The 24,774-nt window shown below is 52.1% G+C and overlaps 1 protein-coding gene across 50 annotated transcripts in view; it reads left to right on the top strand.

Moving 5' to 3' along the window:
- The window catches only part of LOC110487768 (ankyrin repeat and KH domain-containing protein 1), a 92,369-nt gene that overhangs the window by 50,258 nt on the left and 17,337 nt on the right, over positions 1-24,774 (top strand). For 21 of the 50 annotated variants that reach the window (XM_090198094.1, XM_090198090.1, XM_090198077.1 and 18 more), the window contains exons 5-17: positions 1,630-1,777; positions 5,852-6,085; positions 6,224-6,318; positions 18,393-18,548; positions 19,087-19,168; positions 19,332-19,523; positions 19,953-20,062; positions 20,458-20,545; positions 20,793-20,920; positions 21,208-21,351; positions 21,456-21,561; positions 23,183-23,460; positions 23,897-24,163. In XM_090198094.1, the coding sequence (XP_090054220.1) occupies positions 1,630-1,777; positions 5,852-6,085; positions 6,224-6,318; positions 18,393-18,548; positions 19,087-19,168; positions 19,332-19,523; positions 19,953-20,062; positions 20,458-20,545; positions 20,793-20,920; positions 21,208-21,351; positions 21,456-21,561; positions 23,183-23,460; positions 23,897-24,163 (2,028 nt within the window). Of the gene's footprint in view, positions 1-1,629; positions 1,778-5,851; positions 6,086-6,223; positions 6,319-18,386; positions 18,549-19,086; positions 19,169-19,331; positions 19,524-19,952; positions 20,063-20,457; positions 20,555-20,792; positions 20,921-21,207; positions 21,352-21,455; positions 21,562-23,182; positions 23,461-23,896; positions 24,164-24,774 lie in introns of all 50 variants that reach the window. The other 29 variants (XM_090198080.1, XM_090198078.1, XM_090198071.1 and 26 more) reach the window with 3 other exon arrangements.

Genomic DNA, 24,774 nt, shown 5'->3' with positions numbered 1-24,774 from the left:
GAGAGTGCAGTGTGTGTGAGAGAGTGCAGTGTGTGTGTGAGTGCAGTGTGTGTGAGAGAGAGAACAGTGCAGTGTGTGTGAGAGAGAACAGTGCAGTGTGTGTGTGAGAGAGAGAACAGTGCAGTGTGTGTGTGAGAGAGAGAACAGTGCAGTGTGTGTGTGAGAGAGAACAGTGCATTGTGTGTGAGAGAGGGAACAGTGCAGTGTTTGTGAGAGAGAGAACAGTGCAGTGTGTGTGGCAGTACAGTGTGTGCGAGTGCAGTGCAGTGTGTGCGAGTGCAGTGCAGTGTGTGCGAGTGCAGTGCAGTGTGTGCGAGTGCAGTGCAGTGTGTGCGAGTGCAGTGCAGTGTGTGCGAGTGCAGTGCAGTGTGTGCGAGTGCAGTGTGTGCGAGTGCAGTGCAGTGTGTGTGTGCAGTGCGTGTGTGTGCGTGCCGTGTGTGCAGTGTGTGTGTGTGAGTGCAGTGTGTAGTGTGTGAGTGCAGTGTGTGTAGTGTGTGTGAGTGCAGTGTGTGTGTGTGTGAGAGTGCAGTGTGTGTGAGAGTGCCGTGTGTGAGTGCCGTGTGTGAGAGTGCCGTGTGTGTGTGAGAGTGCCGTGTGTGTGTGAGTGCCGTGTGTGTGTGAGAGTGCCGTGTGTGTGTGTGTGTGTGAGAGTGCCGTGTGTGTGTGTGAGAGTGCCGTGTGTGTGTGTGAGAGTGCCGTGTGTGTGTGTGAGAGTGCCGTGTGTGTGTGTGTGTGTGTGTGTGTGTGAGTGCCGTGTGTGTGTGTGTGTGAGAGTGCCGTGTGTGTGTGTGAGAGTGCCGTGTGTGTGTGTGTGAGAGTGCCGTGTGTGTGTGTGTGAGAGTGCCGTGTGTGTGTGAGAGTGCCGTGTGTGTGAGAGAACAGTGCAGTGTGTGAGGGAGAGAGAGAACAGTGCAGTGTGTGAGAGGGAGGGAGAGAACAGTGCAGTGTGTGAGAGGGAGGGAGAGAACAGTGCAGTGTGTGTGAGGGAGGGAGAGAACAGTGCAGTGTGTGAGGGAGGGAGAGAACAGTGCAGTGTGTGAGAGGGAGGGAGAGAACAGTGCAGTGTGTGAGAGGGAGGGAGAGAACAGTGCCGTGCCGTGTGGGAGGGAGGGAGAACAGTGCAGTGTGTGAGAGGGAGGGAGAGAACAGTGCAGTGTGTGAGAGGGAGGGAGAGAACAGTGCAGTGCCGTGTGGGAGGGAGGGAGAACAGTGCAGTGTGTGCACAGGTGTGTAATCATCCTTTTTATTTATTTATTTATTTATTTATTTATTTTACCTTTATTTAACCAGGTAGGCAAGTTGAGAACAAGTTCTCATTTACAACTGCGACCTGGACAAGATAAAGCAAAGCAGTTCGACAGATACAACGACATGATACAACACACATGGAGTAAAACAAACATACAGTCAATAATACAGTATAAACAAGTCTATATACAATGTGAGCAAATGAGGTGAGAAGGGAGGTAAAATGTGTAAAATTTTAAAATATATATATAATTTTAGTAACTTGGGTGTAGTCTCTTTTTTGGGGGGTGAGGTCAGGATGAGGTTGAGTCCCTCACAAACACTTTACACCATACATTATATGACCTCTGATCCCCGACCCCTGCTGTGATTGGTTGTTAGGTGCTGCTCGCCATGCACGCCAACGTGGAGGACCGGGGGATTAAAGGTGACATCACGCCCCTGATGGCGGCGGCGAGCGGCGGTTACGTTGACATCGTCAAGCTGCTCCTGGTCCACGGGGCTGACGCCAACGCACAGTCCTCCACCGGTACGAATACACACTCCTCTTCCATCTGCCGTGTGTGTGTGGTTATTTATTGTCATCATTTTTTTGTCCAAACCAAAGTGTTTAGATTTCTGCTTGTATGATATCTCTCTCCCCATCTCTCTGTAGGTCTCTCTCCCTCTGAGAGACAGCCCTGACGTACGGTCTCTCTCCCTCTAGGTAACACAGCCCTGACGTACGGTCTCTCTCCCTCTGTAGGTAACACAGCCCTGACGTACGGTCTCTCTCCCTCTGTAGGTAACACAGCCCTGACGTACGGTCTCTCTCCCTCTGTAGGTAACACAGCCCAGACGTACGGTCTCTCTCTCTCTGTAGGTAACACAGCCCTGACGTACGGTCTCTCTCCCTCTGTAGGTAACACAGCCCTGACGTACGGTCTCTCTCCCTCTGTAGGTAACACAGCCCTGACGTACGGTCTCTCTCCCTCTGTAGGTAACACAGCCCTGACGTACGGTCTCTCTCTCTCTGTAGGTAACACAGCCCTGACGTACGGTCTCTCTCTCTCTGTAGGTAACACAGCCCTGACGTATGGTCTCTCTCCCTCTGTAGGTAACACAGCCCTGACGTACGGTCTCTCTCCCTCTGTAGGTAACACAGCCCTGACGTACGGTCTCTCTCTCTGTAGGTAACACAGCCCTGACGTACGGTCTCTCTCTCCCTCTGTAGGTAACACAGCCCTAACGTACGGTCTCTCTCTCCCTCTGTAGGTAACACAGCCCTGACGTACGGTCTCTCTCCCTCTGTAGGTAACACAGCCCTGACGTACGGTCTCTCTCCCTCTGTAGGTAACACAGCCCTGACGTACGGTCTCTCTCCCTCTGTAGGTAACACAGCCCTGACGTACAGTCTCTCTCTCCCTCTGTAGGTAACACAGCCCTGACGTACGGTCTCTCTCTCTCTGTAGGTAACACAGCCCTGACGTACGGTCTCTCTCTCTCTGTAGGTAACACAGCCCTGACATACGGTCTCTCTCCCTCTGTAGGTAACACAGCCCTGACGTACGGTCTCTCTCTCTCTGTAGGTAACACAGCCCTGACGTACGGTCTCTCTCTCCCTCTGTAGGTAACACAGCCCTGACATACGGTCTCTCTCGCCCTCTGTAGGTAACACAGCCCTGACGTACGGTCTCTCTCTCCCTCTGTAGGTAACACAGCCCTGACGTACGGTCTCTCTCCCTCTGTAGGTAACACAGCCCTGAAGAATGGTCTCTCTCTCCCTCTGTAGGTAACACAGCCCTGACGTACGGTCTCTCTCTCCCTCTGTAGGTAACACAGCCCTGACGTACGGTCTCTCTCCCTCTGTAGGTAACACAGCCCTGACGTACGGTCTCTCTCCCTCTGTAGGTAACACAGCCCTGACGTACGGTCTCTCTCTCCCTCTGTAGGTAACACAGCCCTGACGTACGGTCTCTCTCTCCCTCTGTAGGTAACACAGCCCTGACGTACGGTCTCTCTCTCCCTCTGTAGGTAACACAGCCCTGACGTACGGTCTCTCTCCCTCTGTAGGTAACACAGCCCTGACATACGGTCTCTCTCTCCCTCTGTAGGTAACACAGCCCTGACGTACGGTCTCTCTCTCCCTCTGTAGGTAACACAGCCCTGACGTACGGTCTCTCTCCCTCTGTAGGTAACACAGCCCTGACATACGGTCTCTCTCTCCCTCTGTAGGTAACACAGCCCTGACGTACGGTCTCTCTCTCTGTGTGTAGGTAACACAGCCCTGACATACGGTCTCTCTCCCTCTGTAGGTAACACAGCCCTGACGTACGGTCTCTCTCTCTCTGTAGGTAACACAGCCCTGACATACGGTCTCTCTCCCTCTGTAGATAACACAGCCCTGACGTACGGTCTCTCTCTCCCTCTGTAGGTAACACAGCCCTGACGTACGGTCTCTCTCTCTCTGTAGGTAACACAGCCCTGACGTACGGTCTCTCTCCCTCTGTAGGTAACACAGCCCTGACGTACGGTCTCTCTCTCTCTGTAGGTAACACAGCCCTGACGTACGGTCTCTCTCTCTCTGTAGGTAACACAGCCCTGACGTACGGTCTCTCTCTCTCTGTAGGTAACACAGCCCTGACATACGGTCTCTCTCCCTCTGTAGGTAACACAGCCCTGACGTACGGTCTCTCTCTCCCTCTGTAGGTAACACAGCCCTGACGTACGGTCTCTCTCTCTCTGTAGGTAACACAGCCCTGACGTACGGTCTCTCTCTCTCTGTAGGTAACACAGCCCTGACGTACGGTCTCTCTCTCTCTGTAGGTAACACAGCCCTGACGTACGGTCTCTCTCCCTCTGTAGGTAACACAGCCCTGACGTACGGTCTCTCTCTCTCTGTAGGTAACACAGCCCTGACGTACGGTCTTTCTCTCTCTGTAGGTAACACATCCCTGACGTACGGTCTCTCTCTCTCTGTAGGTAACACAGCCATGACGTACGGTCTCTCTCCCTCTGTAGGTAACACAGCCCTGACGTACGGTCTCTCTCTCTCTGTAGGTAACACAGCCCTGACGTACGGTCTCTCTCTCTCTGTAGGTAACACAGCCCTGACGTACGGTCTCTCTCCCTCTGTAGGTAACACAGCCCTGACGTACGGTCTCTCTCTCTCTGTAGGTAACACAGCCCTGACGTACGGTCTCTCTCCCTCTGTAGGTAACACAGCCCTGACGTACGGTCTCTCTCTCTCTGTAGGTAACACAGCCCTGACGTACGGTCTCTCTCTCTCTGTAGGTAACACAGCCCTGACATACGGTCTCTCTCCCTCTGTAGGTAACACAGCCCAGACGTACGGTCTCTCTCCCTCTGTAGGTAACACAGCCCTGACGTACGGTCTCTCTCCCTCTGTAGGTAACACAGCCCTGACGTACGGTCTCTCTCTCTCTGTAGGTAACACAGCCCTGACATACGGTCTCTCTCTCCCTCTGTAGGTAACACAGCCCTGACGTACGGTCTCTCTCTCTCTGTAGGTAACACAGCCCTGACATACGGTCTCTCTCCCTCTGTAGGTAACACAGCCCTGACGTACGGTCTCTCTCTCCCTCTGTAGGTAACACAGCCCTGACGTACGGTCTCTCTCTCTCTGTAGGTAACACAGCCCTGACGTACGGTCTCTCTCCCTCTGTAGGTAACACAGCCCTGACGTACGGTCTCTCTCTCTCTGTAGGTAACACAGCCCTGACGTACGGTCTCTCTCTCTCTGTAGGTAACACAGCCCTGACGTATGGTCTCTCTCCCTCTGTAGGTAACACAGCCCTGACGTACGGTCTCTCTCTCTCTGTAGGTAACACAGCCCTGACGTACGGTCTCTCTCCCTCTGTAGGTAACACAGCCCTGACGTACGGTCTCTCTCTCTCTGTAGGTAACACAGCCCTGACGTACGGTCTCTCTCTCTCTGTAGGTAACACAGCCCTGACGTACGGTCTCTCTCCCTCTGTAGGTAACACAGCCCAGACGTACGGTCTCTCTCCCTCTGTAGGTAACACAGCCCTGACGTACGGTCTCTCTCCCTCTGTAGGTAACACAGCCCTGACGTACGGTCTCTCTCTCTCTGTAGGTAACACAGCCCTGACGTACGGTCTCTCTCCCTCTGTAGGTAACACAGCCCTGACGTACGGTCTCTCTCCCTCTGTAGGTAACACAGCCCTGACGTACGGTCTCTCTCTCTCTGTAGGTAACACAGCCCTGACGTATGGTCTCTCTCCCTCTGTAGGTAACACAGCCCTGACGTACGGTCTCTCTCCCTCTGTAGGTAACACAGCCCTGACGTACGGTCTCTCTCTCTCTGTAGGTAACACAGCCCTGACGTACGGTCTCTCTCTCTCTGTAGGTAACACAGCCCTGACGTACGGTCTCTCTCCCTCTGTAGGTAACACAGCCCTGACGTACGGTCTCTCTCTCTCTGTAGGTAACACAGCCCTGACGTACGGTCTCTCTCCCTCTGTAGGTAACACAGCCCTGACGTACGGTCTCTCTCCCTCTGTAGGTAACACAGCCCTGACGTACGGTCTCTCTCTCTCTGTAGGTAACACAGCCCTGACGTACGGTCTCTCTCTCTCTGTAGGTAACACAGCCCTGACGTATGCGTGTGCTGGGGGGTTCGTAGATGTGGTGAAGGTTCTCCTAAAGGAGGGGGCCAACATCGAGGACCACAACGAGAACGGACACACCCCTCTAATGGAGGGGGCGAGTGCGGGCCACGTGGAGGTGGCCAGGGTTCTGCTGGAGTACGGCGCCGGGATCAACACACACTCCAACGAGTTCAAGGAGAGCGCCCTCACACTCGCCTGCTACAAAGGTCTTCTTCACTTGTTGTCCACGTATTCAAGTGTTACCTTGTTTTTTTTTTATGTTTTCTGCCCCCCCCCCCAAAAGCATCATTCAGAGTCTCAGACAACAAAATGTCAATTTCTATGAAACTGCTTCCCTTCTTCAGGTCATCTGGACATGGTGAGGTTCCTGCTGGAGGCCGGGGCAGATCAGGAGCACAAGACGGATGAGATGCACACAGCGCTGATGGAAGCCTGCATGGTGAGCATATGACCCAACACACAACCCCTCTCTCCTCTCTCCCTGCATGGTGAACATATGACCCAACACACAGCCCCTCTCTCCTCTCTCTCCCTGCATGGTGAACATATGACCCAACACACAACCCCTCTCTCCTCTCTCCCTGCATGGTGAACATATGACCCAACACACAGCCCCTCTCTCCCTGCATGGTGAACATATGACCAACACACAACCCCTCTCTCCTCTCTCTCCCTGCATGGTGAACATATGACCCAACACACAGCCCCTCTCTCCTCTCTCTCCCTGCATGATGAACATATGACCCAACACACAGCCCCTCTCTTCTCTCTCTCCCTGCATGATGAACATATGACCCAACACACAGCCCCTCTCTCCTCTCTCTCCCTGCATGGTGAACATATGACCCACACACAGCCCCTCTCTCCCTGCATGGTGAACATATGACCCACACACAGCCCCTCTCTCCCTGCATGGTGAACATATGACCCACACACAGCCCCTCTCTCCCTGCATGGTGAACATATGACCCACACACAGCCCCTCTCTCCCTGCATGGTGAACATATGACCAACACACAGCCCCTCTCTCTCCCTGCATGATGAACATATGACCCAACACACAACCCCTCTCTCCTCTCTCCCTGCATGGTGAACATATGACCCAACACACAGCCCCTCTCTCCTCTCTCTCCCTGCATGATGAACATATGACCCAACACACAACCCCTCTCTCCTCTCTCCCTGCATGGTGAACATATGACCCAACACACAGCCCCTCTCTCCTCTCTCTCCCTGCATGATGAACATATGACCCAACACACAGCCCCTCTCTCCTCTCTCTCCCTGCATGGTGAACATATGACCCAACACACAGCCCCTCTCTCCTCTCTCTCCCTGCATGGTGAACATATGACCCAACACACAGCCCCTCTCTCCTCTCTCTCCCTGCATGGTGAACATATGACCCAACACACAGCCCCTCTCTCCTCTCTCTCCCTGCATGGTGAACATATGACCCAACACACAACCCCTCTCTCCTCTCTCCCTGCATGGTGAACATATGACCCAACACACAGCCCCTCTCTCCTCTCTCTCCCTGCATGGTGAACATATGACCCAACACACAACCCCTCTCTCCTCTCTCTCCCTGCATGGTGAACATATGACCCAACACACAGCCCCTCTCTCCCTGCATGATGAACATATGACCCAACACACAGCCCCTCTCTCCTCTCTCTCCCTGCATGGTGAACATATGACCCAACACACAGCCCCTCTCTCCTCTCTCTCCCTGCATGGTGAACATATGACCAACACACAGCCCCTCTCTCCTCTCTCTCCCTGCATGATGAACATATGACCCAACACACAGCCCCTCTCTTCTCTCTCCCTGCATGGTGAACATATGACCCAACACACAGCCCCTCTCTCTTCTCTCTCCCTGCATGGTGAACATATGACCCAACACACAGCCCCTCTCTCCCTGCATGGTGAACATATGACCCAACACACAGCCCCTCTCTCCTCTCTCTCCCTGCATGGTGAACATATGACCCAACACACAGCCCCTCTCTCCTCTCTCTCCCTGCATGGTGAACATATGACCCAACACACAGCCCCTCTCTCCCTGCATGGTGAGCATATGACCCAACACACAACCCCTCTCTCCTCTCTCCCTGCATGGTGAACATATGACCCAACACACAGCCCCTCTCTCCTCTCTCTCCCTGCATGGTGAACATATGACCCAACACACAACCCCTCTCTCCTCTCTCTCCCTGCATGGTGAACATATGACCCAACACACAGCCCCTCTCTCCTCTCTCTCCCTGCATGGTGAACATATGACCCAACACACAGCCCCTCTCTCCCTGCATGGTGAACATATGACCAACACACAACCCCTCTCTCCTCTCTCTCCCTGCATGGTGAACATATGACCAACACACAGCCTCTCTCTCCTCTCTCTCCCTGCATGATGAACATATGACCCAACACACAGCCCCTCTCTCTTCTCTCTCCCTGCATGGTGAACATATGACCCAACACACAGCCCCTCTCTCCTCTCTCTCCCTGCATGATGAACATATGACCCAACACACAGCCCCTCTCTCCTCTCTCTCCCTGCATGGTGAACGTATGACCCAACACACAGCCCCTCTCTCCCTGCATGGTGAACATATGACCCAACACACAGCCCCTCTCTCCTCTCTCTCCCTGCATGGTGAACATATGACCCAACACACAGCCCCTCTCTCCCTGCATGGTGAGCATATGACCCAACACACAGCCCCTCTCTCCTCTCTCTCCCTGCATGGTGAACATATGACCCAACACACAGCCCCTCTCTCCCTGCATGGTGAACATATGACCCAACACACAGCCCCTCTCTCCTCTCTCTCCCTGCATGATGAACATATGACCCGACACACAGCCCCTCTCTCTCCCTGCATGATGAACATATGACCCAACACACAGCCCCTCTCCTCTCTCTCCCTGCATGGTGAACATATGACCCAACACACAGCCCCTCTCTCCTCTCTCTCCCTGCATGATGAACATATGACCCAACACACAGCCCCTCTCTCCCTGCATGATGAACATATGACCCAACACACAGCCCCTCTCCTCTCTCTCCCTGCATGGTGAACATATGACCCAACACACAGCCCCTCTCTCCTCTCTCCCTGCATGGTGAACATATGACCCAACACACAACCCCTCTCTCCTCTCTCTCCCTGCATGATGAACATATGACCCAACACACAGCCCCTCTCTCCTATCTCCCTGCATGGTGAACATATGACCCAACACACAGCCCCTCTCTCCCTGCATGGTGAACATATGACCCAACACACAACCCCTCTCTCCTCTCTCTCCCTGCATGGTGAACATATGACCCAACACACAGCCCCTCTCTCCTCTCTCTCCCTGCATGGTGAACATATGACCCAACACACAGCCCCTCTCTCCTCTCTCTCCCTGCATGGTGAACATATGACCCAACACACAGCCCCTCTCTCCTCTCTCTCCCTGCATGATGAACATATGACCCAACACACAGCCCCTCTCTCCTCTCTCTCCCTGCATGGTGAACATATGACCCAACACACAACCCCTCTCTCCTCTCTCTCCCTGCATGGTGAACATATGACCCAACACACAACCCCTCTCTCCTCTCTCTCCCTGCATGGTGAACATATGACCAACACACAGCCCCTCTCTCTCCCTGCATGGTGAACATATGACCCAACACACAACCCCTCTCTCCTCTCTCTCCCTGCATGGTGAACATATGACCCAACACACAGCCCCTCTCTCCTCTCTCCCTGCATGGTGAACATATGACCCAACACACAGCCCCTCTCTCCTCTCTCTCCCTGCATGGTGAACATATGACCCAACACACAGCCCCTCTCTCCTCTCTCTCCCTGCATGGTGAACATATGACCCAACACACAGCCCCTCTCTCCCTGCATGGTGAACATATGACCCAACACACAGCCCCTCTCTCTCCCTGCATGGTGAACATATGACCCAACACACAGCCCCTCTCTCCCTGCATGGTGAACATATGACCCAACACACAGCCCCTCTCTCCCTGCATGGTGAACATATGACCCAACACACAGCCCCTCTCTCCTCTCTCTCCCTGCATGGTGAACATATGACCCAACACACAGCCCCTCTCTCCTCTCTCTCCCTGCATGGTGAACATATGACCCAACACACAACCCCTCTCTCCTCTCTCTCCCTGCATGATGAACATATGACCCAACACACAGCCCCTCTCTCCCTGCATGGTGAACATATGACCCAACACACAGCCCCTCTCTCCTCTCTCTCCCTGCATGGTGAACATATGACCCAACACACAGCCCCTCTCTCCTCTCTCTCCCTGCATGATGAACATATGACCCAACACACAGCCCCTCTCTCCTCTCTCTCCCTGCATGGTGAACATATGACCCAACACACAGCCCCTCTCTCCTCTCTCTCCCTGCATGATGAACATATGACCCAACACACAGCCCCTCTCTCCTCTCTCTCCCTGCATGGTGAACATATGACCCAACACACAACCCCTCTCTCCTCTCTCTCCCTGCATGATGAACATATGACCCAACACACAACCCCTCTCTCCTCTCTCTCCCTGCATGGTGAACATATGACCCAACACACAGCCCCTCTCTCCCTGCATGGTGAACATATGACCCAACACACAGCCCCTCTCTCCTCTCTCTCCCTGCATGGTGAACATATGACCCAACACACAGCCCCTCTCTCCCTGCATGGTGAACATATGACCCAACACACAACCCCTCTCTCCTCTCTCTCCCTGCATGGTGAACATATGACCCAACACACAGCCCCTCTCTCCTCTCTCTCCCTGCATGGTGAACATATGACCCAACACACAGCCCCTCTCTCCTCTCTCTCCCTGCATGATGAACATATGACCCAACACACAGCCCCTCTCTCCTCTCTCTCCCTGCATGATGAACATATGACCCAACACACAGCCCCTCTCTCCCTGCATGGTGAACATATGACCCAACACACAGCCCCTCTCTCCTCTCTCTCCCTGCATGATGAACATATGACCCAACACACAACCCCTCTCTCCTCTCTCTCCCTGCATGGTGAACATATGACCCAACACACAGCCCCTCTCTCCCTGCATGGTGAACATATGACCCAACACACAGCCCCTCTCTCCCTGCATGGTGAACATATGACCCAACACACAACCCCTCTCTCCTCTCTCTCCCTGCATGGTGAACATATGACCCAACACACAGCCCCTCTCTCCCTGCATGATGAACATATGACCCACACACAGCCCCTCTCTCTCCTCTCTCCCTGCATGGTGAACATATGACCCAACACACAGCCCCCCTCTCTCCCTGCATGGTGAACATATGACCCAACACACAACCCCTCTCTCCTCTCTCTCCCTGCATGGTGAGCATATGACCCAACACACAACCCCTCTCTCCTCTCTCTCCCTGCATGGTGAACGTATGACCCAACACACAGCCCCTCTCTCCTTGCATGGTGAACATATGACCCAACACACAACCCCTCTCTCCTCTCTCTCCCTGCAAGGTGAACATATGACCCAACACACAGCCCCTCTCTCCTCTCTCTCCCTGCATGGTGAACATATGACCCAACACACAGCCCCTCTCTCCTCTCTCTCCCTGCATGGTGAACATATGACCAACACACAGCCCCTCTCTCCCTGCATGGTGAACATATGACCAACACACAACCCCTCTCTCCTCTCTCTCCCTGCATGGTGAACATATGACCCAACACACAGCCCCTCTCTCCTCTCTCTCCCTGCATGGTGAACATATGACCCAACACACAGCCCCTCTCTCCTCTCTCTCCCTGCATGGTGAACATATGACCCAACACACAGCCCCTCTCTCCCTGCATGGTGAACATATGACCAACACACAACCCCTCTCTCCTCTCTCTCCCTGCATGGTGAACATATGACCAACACACAGCCTCTCTCTCCTCTCTCTCCCTGCATGATGAACATATGACCCAACACACAGCCCCTCTCTCTTCTCTCTCCCTGCATGGTGAACATATGACCCAACACACAGCCCCTCTCTCCTCTCTCTCCCTGCATGATGAACATATGACCCAACACACAGCCCCTCTCTCCTCTCTCTCCCTGCATGGTGAACGTATGACCCAACACACAGCCCCTCTCTCCCTGCATGGTGAACATATGACCCAACACACAGCCCCTCTCTCCTCTCTCTCCCTGCATGGTGAACATATGACCCAACACACAGCCCCTCTCTCCCTGCATGGTGAGCATATGACCCAACACACAGCCCCTCTCTCCTCTCTCTCCCTGCATGGTGAACATATGACCCAACACACAGCCCCTCTCTCCCTGCATGGTGAACATATGACCCAACACACAGCCCCTCTCTCCTCTCTCTCCCTGCATGATGAACATATGACCCGACACACAGCCCCTCTCTCTCCCTGCATGATGAACATATGACCCAACACACAGCCCCTCTCCTCTCTCTCCCTGCATGGTGAACATATGACCCAACACACAGCCCCTCTCTCCTCTCTCTCCCTGCATGATGAACATATGACCCAACACACAGCCCCTCTCTCCCTGCATGATGAACATATGACCCAACACACAGCCCCTCTCCTCTCTCTCCCTGCATGGTGAACATATGACCCAACACACAGCCCCTCTCTCCTCTCTCCCTGCATGGTGAACATATGACCCAACACACAACCCCTCTCTCCTCTCTCTCCCTGCATGATGAACATATGACCCAACACACAGCCCCTCTCTCCTATCTCCCTGCATGGTGAACATATGACCCAACACACAGCCCCTCTCTCCCTGCATGGTGAACATATGACCCAACACACAACCCCTCTCTCCTCTCTCTCCCTGCATGGTGAACATATGACCCAACACACAGCCCCTCTCTCCTCTCTCTCCCTGCATGGTGAACATATGACCCAACACACAGCCCCTCTCTCCTCTCTCTCCCTGCATGGTGAACATATGACCCAACACACAGCCCCTCTCTCCTCTCTCTCCCTGCATGATGAACATATGACCCAACACACAGCCCCTCTCTCCTCTCTCTCCCTGCATGGTGAACATATGACCCAACACACAACCCCTCTCTCCTCTCTCTCCCTGCATGGTGAACATATGACCCAACACACAACCCCTCTCTCCTCTCTCTCCCTGCATGGTGAACATATGACCAACACACAGCCCCTCTCTCTCCCTGCATGGTGAACATATGACCCAACACACAACCCCTCTCTCCTCTCTCTCCCTGCATGGTGAACATATGACCCAACACACAGCCCCTCTCTCCTCTCTCCCTGCATGGTGAACATATGACCCAACACACAGCCCCTCTCTCCTCTCTCTCCCTGCATGGTGAACATATGACCCAACACACAGCCCCTCTCTCCTCTCTCTCCCTGCATGGTGAACATATGACCCAACACACAGCCCCTCTCTCCCTGCATGGTGAACATATGACCCAACACACAGCCCCTCTCTCTCCCTGCATGGTGAACATATGACCCAACACACAGCCCCTCTCTCCCTGCATGGTGAACATATGACCCAACACACAGCCCCTCTCTCCCTGCATGGTGAACATATGACCCAACACACAGCCCCTCTCTCCTCTCTCTCCCTGCATGGTGAACATATGACCCAACACACAGCCCCTCTCTCCTCTCTCTCCCTGCATGGTGAACATATGACCCAACACACAACCCCTCTCTCCTCTCTCTCCCTGCATGGTGAACATATGACCCAACACACAGCCCCTCTCTCCTCTCTCTCCCTGCATGATGAACATATGACCCAACACACAGCCCCTCTCTCCCTGCATGGTGAACATATGACCCAACACACAGCCCCTCTCTCCTCTCTCTCCCTGCATGGTGAACATATGACCCAACACACAGCCCCTCTCTCCTCTCTCTCCCTGCATGATGAACATATGACCCAACACACAGCCCCTCTCTCCTCTCTCTCCCTGCATGGTGAACATATGACCCAACACACAGCCCCTCTCTCCTCTCTCTCCCTGCATGATGAACATATGACCCAACACACAGCCCCTCTCTCCTCTCTCTCCCTGCATGGTGAACATATGACCCAACACACAACCCCTCTCTCCTCTCTCTCCCTGCATGATGAACATATGACCCAACACACAACCCCTCTCTCCTCTCTCTCCCTGCATGGTGAACATATGACCCAACACACAGCCCCTCTCTCCCTGCATGGTGAACATATGACCCAACACACAGCCCCTCTCTCCTCTCTCTCCCTGCATGGTGAACATATGACCCAACACACAGCCCCTCTCTCCCTGCATGGTGAACATATGACCCAACACACAACCCCTCTCTCCTCTCTCTCCCTGCATGGTGAACATATGACCCAACACACAGCCCCTCTCTCCTCTCTCTCCCTGCATGGTGAACATATGACCCAACACACAGCCCCTCTCTCCTCTCTCTCCCTGCATGATGAACATATGACCCAACACACAGCCCCTCTCTCCTCTCTCTCCCTGCATGATGAACATATGACCCAACACACAGCCCCTCTCTCCCTGCATGGTGAACATATGACCCAACACACAGCCCCTCTCTCCTCTCTCTCCCTGCATGATGAACATATGACCCAACACACAACCCCTCTCTCCTCTCTCTCCCTGCATGGTGAACATATGACCCAACACACAGCCCCTCTCTCCCTGCATGGTGAACATATGACCCAACACACAGCCCCTCTCTCCCTGCATGGTGAACATATGACCCAACACACAACCCCTCTCTCCTCTCTCTCCCTGCATGGTGAACATATGACCCAACACACAGCCCCTCTCTCCCTGCATGATGAACATATGACCCACACACAGCCCCTCTCTCTCCTCTCTCCCTGCATGGTGAACATATGACCCAACACACAGCCCCCCTCTCTCCCTGCATGGTGAACATATGACCCAACACACAACCCCTCTCTCCTCTCTCTCCCTGCATGGTGAGCATATGACCCAACACACAACCCCTCTCTCCTCTCTCTCCCTGCATGGTGAACGTATGACCCAACACACAGCCCCTCTCTCCTTGCATGGTGAACATATGACCCAACACACAACCCCTCTCTCCTCTCTCTCCCTGCAAGGTGAACATATGACCCAACACACAGCCCCTCTCTTCTCTCTCTCCCTGCATGGTGAACATATGACCCAACACACAACCCCTCTCTCCTCTCTCTCCCTGCATGGTGAACATATGACCCAACACACAGCCCCCCTCTCTCCCTGCATGATGAACATATGACCAACACACAGCCCCTCTCTCCTCTCTCTCCCTGCATGGTGAACATATGACCCAACACACAGCCCCTCTCTCCTCTCTCTCCCTGCATGGTGAACATATGACCAACACACAGCCCCTCTCTCCCTGCATGGTGAACATATGACCAACACACAACCCCTCTCTCCTCTCTCTCCCTGCATGGTGAACATATGACCCAACACACAGCCCCTCTCTCCTCTCTCTCCCTGCATGATGAACATATGACCCAACACACAGCCCCTCTCTCCCTGCATGGTGAACATATGACCCAACACACAGCCCCTCTCTCCTCTCTCTCCCTGCATGGTGAACATATGACCCAACACACAGCCCCTCTCTCCTCTCTCTCCCTGCATGATGAACATATGACCCAACACACAGCCCCTCTCTCCTCTCTCTCCCTGCATGGTGAACATATGACCCAACACACAGCCCCTCTCTCCTCTCTCTCCCTGCATGATGAACATATGACCCAACACACAGCCCCTCTCTCCTCTCTCTCCCTGCATGGTGAACATATGACCCAACACACAACCCCTCTCTCCTCTCTCTCCCTGCATGATGAACATATGACCCAACACACAACCCCTCTCTCCTCTCTCTCCCTGCATGGTGAACATATGACCCAACACACAGCCCCTCTCTCCCTGCATGGTGAACATATGACCCAACACACAGCCCCTCTCTCCTCTCTCTCCCTGCATGGTGAACATATGACCCAACACACAGCCCCTCTCTCCCTGCATGGTGAACATATGACCCAACACACAACCCCTCTCTCCTCTCTCTCCCTGCATGGTGAACATATGACCCAACACACAGCCCCTCTCTCCTCTCTCTCCCTGCATGGTGAACATATGACCCAACACACAGCCCCTCTCTCCTCTCTCTCCCTGCATGATGAACATATGACCCAACACACAGCCCCTCTCTCCTCTCTCTCCCTGCATGATGAACATATGACCCAACACACAGCCCCTCTCTCCCTGCATGGTGAACATATGACCCAACACACAGCCCCTCTCTCCTCTCTCTCCCTGCATGATGAACATATGACCCAACACACAACCCCTCTCTCCTCTCTCTCCCTGCATGGTGAACATATGACCCAACACACAGCCCCTCTCTCCCTGCATGGTGAACATATGACCCAACACACAGCCCCTCTCTCCCTGCATGGTGAACATATGACCCAACACACAACCCCTCTCTCCTCTCTCTCCCTGCATGGTGAACATATGACCCAACACACAGCCCCTCTCTCCCTGCATGATGAACATATGACCCACACACAGCCCCTCTCTCTCCTCTCTCCCTGCATGGTGAACATATGACCCAACACACAGCCCCCCTCTCTCCCTGCATGGTGAACATATGACCCAACACACAACCCCTCTCTCCTCTCTCTCCCTGCATGGTGAGCATATGACCCAACACACAACCCCTCTCTCCTCTCTCTCCCTGCATGGTGAACGTATGACCCAACACACAGCCCCTCTCTCCTTGCATGGTGAACATATGACCCAACACACAACCCCTCTCTCCTCTCTCTCCCTGCAAGGTGAACATATGACCCAACACACAGCCCCTCTCTTCTCTCTCTCCCTGCATGGTGAACATATGACCCAACACACAACCCCTCTCTCCTCTCTCTCCCTGCATGGTGAACATATGACCCAACACACAGCCCCCCTCTCTCCCTGCATGATGAACATATGACCAACACACAGCCCCTCTCTCCTCTCTCTCCCTGCATGGTGAACATATGACCCAACACACAGCCCCTCTCTCCTCTCTCTCCCTGCATGGTGAACATATGACCAACACACAGCCCCTCTCTCCCTGCATGGTGAACATATGACCAACACACAACCCCTCTCTCCTCTCTCTCCCTGCATGGTGAACATATGACCCTACACACAACCCCTCTCTCCTCTCTCTCCAGTGTTAGAATCCCTCTCTCTCTCTCCAGTGTTAGAATCCCTCTCTCTCTCCAGTGTTAGAATCTCTCTCTCTCTCTCCAGTGTTAGAATCTCTCTCTCTCTCTCCAGTGTTAGAATCTCTCTCTCTCTCTCCAGTGTTAGAATCTCTCTCTCTCTCTCCAGTGTTAGAATCTCTCTCTCTCTCTCTCCAGTGTTAGAATCTCTCTCTCTCTCTCTCCAGTGTTAGAATCTCTCTCTCTCTCTCTCCAGTGTTAGAATCTCTCTCTCTCTCCAGTGTTAGAATCCCTCTCTCTCTCCAGTGTTAGAATCTCTCTCTCTCTCTCCAGTGTTAGAATCTCTCTCTCTCTCTCCAGTGTTAGAATCTCTCTCTCTCCAGTGTTAGAATCCCTCTCTCTCTCCAGTGTTAGAATCCCTCTCTCTCTCCAGTGTTAGAATCTCTCTCTCTCTCCAGTGTTAGAATCCCTGTCTCTCTCCAGTGTTAGAATCTCTCTCTCTCTCCAGTGTTAGAATCTCTCTCTCTCTCCAGTGTTAGAATCCCTCTCTCTCTCCAGTGTTAGAATCTCTCTCTCTCTCCAGTGTTAGAATCTCTCTCTCTCTCCAGTGTTAGAATCTCTCTCTCTCTCCAGTGTTAGAATCTCTCTCTCTCCAGTGTTAGAATCCCTCTCTCTCTCCAGTGTTAGAATCTCTCTCTCTCTCCAGTGTTAGAATCTCTCTCTCTCTCTCCAGTGTTAGAATCTCTCTCTCTCTCTCCAGTGTTAGAATCTCTCTCTCTCTCCAGTGTTAGAATCTCTCTCTCTCTCCAGTGTTAGAATCTCTCTCTCTCTCCAGTGTTAGAATCTCTCTCTCTCTCCAGTGTTAGAATCTCTCTCTCTCTCCAGTGTTAGAATCTCTCTCTCTCTCCAGTGTTAGAATCTCTCTCTCTCTCTCCAGTGTTAGAATCTCTCTCTCTCTCTCCAGTGTTAGAATCTCTCTCTCTCTCTCCAGTGTTAGAATCTCTCTCTCTCTCTCCAGTGTTAGAATCTCTCTCTCTCTCCAGTGTTAGAATCTCTCTCTCTCTCCAGTGTTAGAATCCCTCTCTCTCTCGCCAGTGTTAGAATCTCTCTCTCTCTCTCTCTCTCTCTCTCTCGTTCTCTCCAGTGTTAGAATGTGTGTGTGTGTAACCCTGTGTGTCATAACCCACTCAGGTGCTTATGTTGTCCCTGTGTGTGTGTGCTTCCTGTCCCAGGATGGGCATGTGGAGGTGGCACGGCTACTGTTGGACAGCGGTGCGCAGGTCAACATGCCAGCTGACTCCTTCGAGTCGCCCCTCACCCTGGCAGCCTGCGGCGGGCATGTGGATCTAGCAGCTCTGCTCATAGAGAGAGGGGCCAACCTAGAGGAGGTGAGTAGCAACACACAGTCCTATTGGAGTGTGTGTTTTCATGTGTGTCTAGGTAAATGATGAAGGCCACAGCCCTCTGATGGATTAGTGTCCAACACAGAGCTAGGGATGGTGAATCCCAAACCACCGCCTCGCCCTTACCAATCCGCTTGAAGGGCCCTCGGTTGTCACTGTCAGAGGGCACAGTCAAACGTTTCATTTCAGAGGTATTTATTTGAACTTTTACATGTCAAGTCTCGACATCAGACAAACCAAATCACGTGTCATAGCATTTAAGCCCCCCTTTCCATTCTTTTGTGTGAAATTGCACATATTTTAAAATAACATGGTGCCTTATGGGATTCCACTTCGCTATGACGCCGGTAGCATTGCAGGCTCAGTCAAAGTGCCTACTGGAGGGGGTCATGAGCCCCTACGCCCTGGACCGTTTTCACTCCTTCAGCTTTGGGACAGAGGTGCGCGTGAACTCTGAAATGGAGGGGCCAGGGGGTGTTTTGGGATTCAGCCGCTGAGTAACAGTATGTTTTAATGTGTCCAGGTGAATGATGAAGGTTACACCCCTGTGATGGAGGCAGCCAGAGAAGGTCATGAAGAGATGGTGGCCCTGCTACTGGCTCAGGGTAATCAACTGGCAGATAGATGGACACCTGCACACTGTTCAAGTTGCATATATACATATATATATATGTTATTGTGTGTAATGAAGTGCTTTGTCAGGCCTGTTGGGGAAATCTCACTCCTAATATAGACCCTAACCTCTCCTCCCTCCCTCCCTCCCTCCAGGTGCGAACATCAACGCCCAGACGGAGGAGACCCAGGAAACAGCCCTGACGCTGTCCTGCTGTGGAGGGTTCCTGGAGGTGGCCGACTTCCTCATCAAGGCCGGGGCCGACATCGAGCTGGGCTGCTCCACGCCTCTCATGGAGGCTGCACAGGAGGGACACCTGGAGCTGGTCAAACACCTCCTGACTGCAGGTACACACAACCACACACACTTGGAGCTGGTCAAATACCTCCTGACTGCAGGTACACACACACCTGGAGCTGGTCAAACACCTCCTGACTGCAGGTACACACACACCTGGAGCTGGTCAAACACCTCCTGACTGCAGGTACACACAACCACACACACCTGGAGCTGGTCAAACACCTCCTGACTGCAGGTACACACACACAGCTGGAGCTGGTCAAACACCTAACTGCAGGTGAGATGGGGAATCATATTGAAGATGGTTAGTTTGATCTTTAGTATTTTTGTAGGGAACTTATGTGAGGCTCCAGGACTTGTATGTGAGGCTCCAGCCTGGTAACTAGATGGATATTGAAAGGTAAAGTTGACAACCTCTGCCTTTTAACAGGGCTTGTTAGTTTTTCTTTTGGCTCACCTCTGAACTCTCTCTGTAGGGGCGAATGTGCACGCTACCACGGCGACGGGAGACACAGCGCTGACGTACGCGTGTGAGAACGGACACACTGACGTGGCTGACATTCTACTGCAGACTGGAGCCGATCTGGTACGCCTGTTCTCTTTCATTCTTTCCTTCTCTTCTTTCCTTCTTTCCTTATGTCCTTCTCTTCTTTCCTTATGTCCTTCTCTTCTTTCCTTATGTCCTTCTCTTCTTTCCTTATGTCCTTCTCTTCTTTCCTTATGTCCTTCTCTTCTTTCCTTATGTCCTTCTCTTCTTTCCTTATGTCCTTCTCTTCTTTCCTTATGTCCTTCTCTTCTTTCCTTCTTTCCTTATGTCCTTTCCTTCTTTCCTTATGTCCTCTTCTTTCCGTCTTTCCTTCTCTCCTTCTCTTCTATCCTTATGTCCTTTCCTTATATCCTTGTCCTTATTTTCTTTCCTTCTTTCTTTCCTTCCGCCCATGTCCTCTCCTAAAATCCACATCCTGTTTGTCTGTTTTCCAGGAGCATGAGTCTGAGGGGGGGAGGACACCCCTGATGAAGGCAGCCAGAGCAGGACACCTCTGCACTGTGCAGTTCCTCATCAGCAAGGGTGGGTTAGGTTAGACAGTTTTTTAAACCACTACAATGCCCTTTAAAACTAAGTCCTACTGTGGCAGACACTGGAAGGAGAATTTGAAGTGACAAAGTGAGTGCTTTGCATTTCGCCCCTGTCCAGTCGTGAAATCCATAGATTAGGGCCTAATGAATTTATTTCAATCAACTTATTTCCCTCTGTAAAATTTTAACTCGGTAATATTCTTGCATTTTAGATTTGACTTCCTGTGTTTTGTGTCCAGGTGCTAATGTGAACAGAGCGACAGCTAACAAGGACCACACGGTGGTGTCTCTGGCCTGCGCTGGAGGACACCTGGCTGTGGTAGAGCTGCTGCTGGCACATGGAGCTGACCCCACACACAGACTGAAGGTAGAACACGCACACACACAGACTGAAGGTAGAACACGCACGCACACAGACTGAAGGTAGAACACGCGCGCACACAGACTGAAGGTAGAACACGCGCACGCACAGACTGAAGGTAGAACACGCGCACACACAGACTGAAGGTAGAACACGCGCACACACAGACTGAAGGTAGAACACGCGCACACACAGACTGAAGGTAAAACACACATCAAACTCACGAGGAAGCTGTTTAACTCAGCCATGAAGCCTCATGCAGACTTACTCACTTCCTGTTTCTCCTCCAATAGGACGGCTCGACGATGCTGATTGAAGCTGCGAAGGGCGGCCACACCAACGTGGTGTCCTACCTGCTAGACTTCCCTAACAACATCTTGTCTGCCCACGCTCCCGACCTCTGCCAACTCACACCCCCCTCACAAGACCCCTCTCAGGTTAGACATTTTTTATGAAATTGTTTTACCCAATTGAAACAGGAAATGGCCAGCATGGACATTGTCTTTAACTAGTTGTTTTACGACCACTAATCTATCCCCAGGTTCCTCGTGTCCCATTCCAGGCCCTGGCCATGGTGGTTCCCCCCCAGGAGCCAGACAGAACCCCCTCCAACATCACCACGTCCCCACCACCCGTCTCCAGCAAAGGTGAAATTGGCTTGGCCTGTTATGAATGGGGCCTGTTACAGTGGGGCAAAAAAGTATTTAGTCGGCCACCAATTGTGCAAGTTCTCCCACTTAAAAAGATGAGAGGCCTGTAATTTTCATCATAGGTACACTTCAACTATGACAGATAAAATTAGGGGACAAAAATCACATTGTAGGATTTTTAATGAATTTATTTGCAAATTATGGTGGAAAATAAGTATTTGGTCACCTACAAACAAGCAAGATTTCTGGCTCTCACAGACCTGTAACTTCTTCTTTAAGAGGCTCCTCTGTCCTCCACTCGTTACCTGTATTAATGGCACCTGTTTGAACTTGTTATCAGTATAAAAGACACCTGTCCACAACCTCAAACAGTCACACTCCAAACTCCACTATGGCCAAGACCTAAGAGACACCAGAAACAAAATTGTAGACCTGCACCAGGCTGGGAAGACTGAATCTGCAATAGGTAAGCAGCTTTGTTTGGAGAAATCAACTGTGGGAGCAATTATTAGGAAATGGAAGACATACAAGACCACTGATAACCTCCCTCGATCTGGGGCTCCACGAAAGATCTCACCCCGTGGGGTCAAAATGATCACAAGAACGGTGAGCAAAAATCTCAGAACCACACGTGGGGACCTAGTGAATGACCTGCAGAGAGCTGGGACCAAAGTAACACACTACGCCGCCAGGGACTCAAATCCTGCAGTGCCAGACGTGTCCCCCTGCTTAAGCCAGTACATGTCCAGGCCCGTCTGAAGTTTGCTAGAGAGCATTTAGATGATCCAGAATAAGATTGGGAGAATGTCATATGGTCAGATGAAACCAAAATATAACTTTTTTGGTAAAAACTCAACTCGTCGTGTTTGGCGGACAAATAATGCTGAGTTGCATCCAAAGAACACCATACCTACTGTGAAGCATGGGGGTGGAAACATGCTTTGGGGCTGTTTTTCTGCAAAGGGACCAGGACAACTGATCCGTGTAAAGGAAAGAATGAATGGGGCCATGTATCGTGAGATTTTGAGTGAAAACCTCCTTCCATCAGCAAGGGCATTGAAGATGAAACGTGGCTGGGTCTTTCAGCATGACAATGATCCCAAACACACCGCCCGGGCAACGAAGGAGTGGCTTCGTAAGAAGCATTTCAAGGTCCTGGAGTGGCCTAGCCAGTCTCCAGATCTCAACCCCATAGAAAATCTTTGGAGGGAGTTGAAAGTCCGTGTTGCCCAGCAACAGCCCCAAAACATCACTGCTTTAGAGGAGATCTGCATGGAGGAATGGGCCAAAATACCAGCAACAGTGTGTGAAAACCTAGTGAAGACTTACAGAAAACGTTTGACAGATAAAAAATCCTACAATGTGATTTTCTGGAGAGAAAAAAATTCTCATTTTGTCTGTCATAGTTGAAGTGTACCTATGATGATTACAGGCCTCACCTTTTTAAGTGGGAGAACTTGAACAATTGGTGGCTGACTAAATACGTTTTTGCCCCACTGTATATATATCGGCTTTGTTGTAATGTGACCTAATCCTGCAAAACATCCCTCTCTCCCTCGTTCCTTCCATCTCTCTCCATCCTCTTCATCCCTCTTCTTCCTCCATCCCTCCTCTCCAGGTTCATCCAAGCAGAGACAGGCTGCCCTCCCTCCCAGCCCTTCCAGTCCAGGGGGGGTGCGTCCCGGCCCGGGTCCCGGGGATGCAGAGGCCTTGCCCCCCTTCCACCTGTGCCAGCCCCTGGAGTGTATCGTGGAGGAGACAGAGGGGAAGCTTAATGAGCTGGGCCAGAGGATCTCAGCCATAGAGAAGGCCCAGCTGCAGTCTCTGGAACTCATCCAGGGAGAGCCGCTCACCAAAGACAAGATCGAAGAGCTGAAGAAGAGCCGGGAGGAGCAGGTGAGAGCAGACAGAGAGAATCATTCATAGTTATTGGACCACAGAGATCCTTTTGAATTACTTTCCCAAACTCAGTCCTGGGGATCCCAAGGGGTTTTTCCTCCAGCACTACACAGCTGATTCAAATCATCAAATCTTGATGACTTCATTAGCCTTGGAGTCCCCAGGACCGAGTTTGGGGACCACTGTCATAGACCCTCAAGTATAGGGCACACAACGGAAACTTTTAGCTTTTTGCAACACAAAGCGAAAATGTGCGTTTCTAATTCCAGTTAGTCCCATCCTGTTTAATTTATTTAGTTTTGGTGCCTAATGAGCGGGGGGACACAGAGATCGATAATCTCCACCCATCTAGTCTTTCAACGAATGGATGTGTGAGGTCTGACCATAGAACTATGGGTCTGATTTCTCCCCCCCGTGGCGACGTGTCTTTCAGGTCCAGAAGAAGAAGAAGATCCTGAAGGAGCTGCAGAAGGTAGAGCGCCAGCTGCAGTTGAACACCCAGCAGCAGTTCAACAAAGAATACATGGAGGCCAAGGGCCTGAAGGAGGAGCAGGAGGCAGGCCAGGGCCCAGGGCTGGGGGAAGGGGCCAACACTACCATGCCTGGGGTCCTCACAGCATCACCAGGGGTTAACGTGCGCACACAGCCCGGGTCGGATACAGGGTCTGACGAAGAGGAGAACAGAGAGGAGGAAGACGAGGTTAGGAGTTGGTGGTGGTCTGTTTTTTTTTGTCATTTTGGTCTGACGGATAATCAGGAGTTTCTGCTTTTCTGGTGTTATCCTCCATTCATATCTAATAGAAACTGACTGATCCGTCCCCTCGTATCTAATAGAAACTGACTGATCCGTCCCCTCGTATCTAATACAAACTGACTGATCCGTCCCCTCGCATCTAATAGAAACTGACTGATCCGCCCCCTCGCATCTAATAGAAACTGACTGATCCGTCCCCTCGCATCTAATAGAAACTGACTGATCCGTCCCCTCGCATCTAATAGAAACTGACTGATCCGTCCCCTCGCATCTAATAGAAACTGACTGATCCGTCCCCTCGCATCTAATAGAAACTGACTGATCCGTCCCCTCGCATCTAATAGAAACTGACTGATCCGTCCCCTCGCATCTAATAGAAACTGACTGATCCGTCCCCTCGCATCTAATAGAAACTGACTGATCCGTCCCCTCGCATCTAATAGAAACTGACTGATCCGTCCCCTCGTATCTAATAAACTGACTGATCCGTCCCCTCGCATCTAATAGAAACTGACTGATCCGTCCCTTCGCATCTAATAGAAACTGACTGATCCGCT

Source organism: Oncorhynchus mykiss, chromosome 14 (genome assembly GCF_057628025.1).
Source record: "Oncorhynchus mykiss isolate SJ-2025 chromosome 14, ASM5762802v1, whole genome shotgun sequence".
In the NCBI taxonomy this organism is placed as follows: domain Eukaryota; kingdom Metazoa; phylum Chordata; class Actinopteri; order Salmoniformes; family Salmonidae; genus Oncorhynchus; species Oncorhynchus mykiss.
The sequence above is the reverse complement of the archived record's forward strand: the minus strand, read 5'-3'. Positions and strand labels throughout refer to the sequence as shown.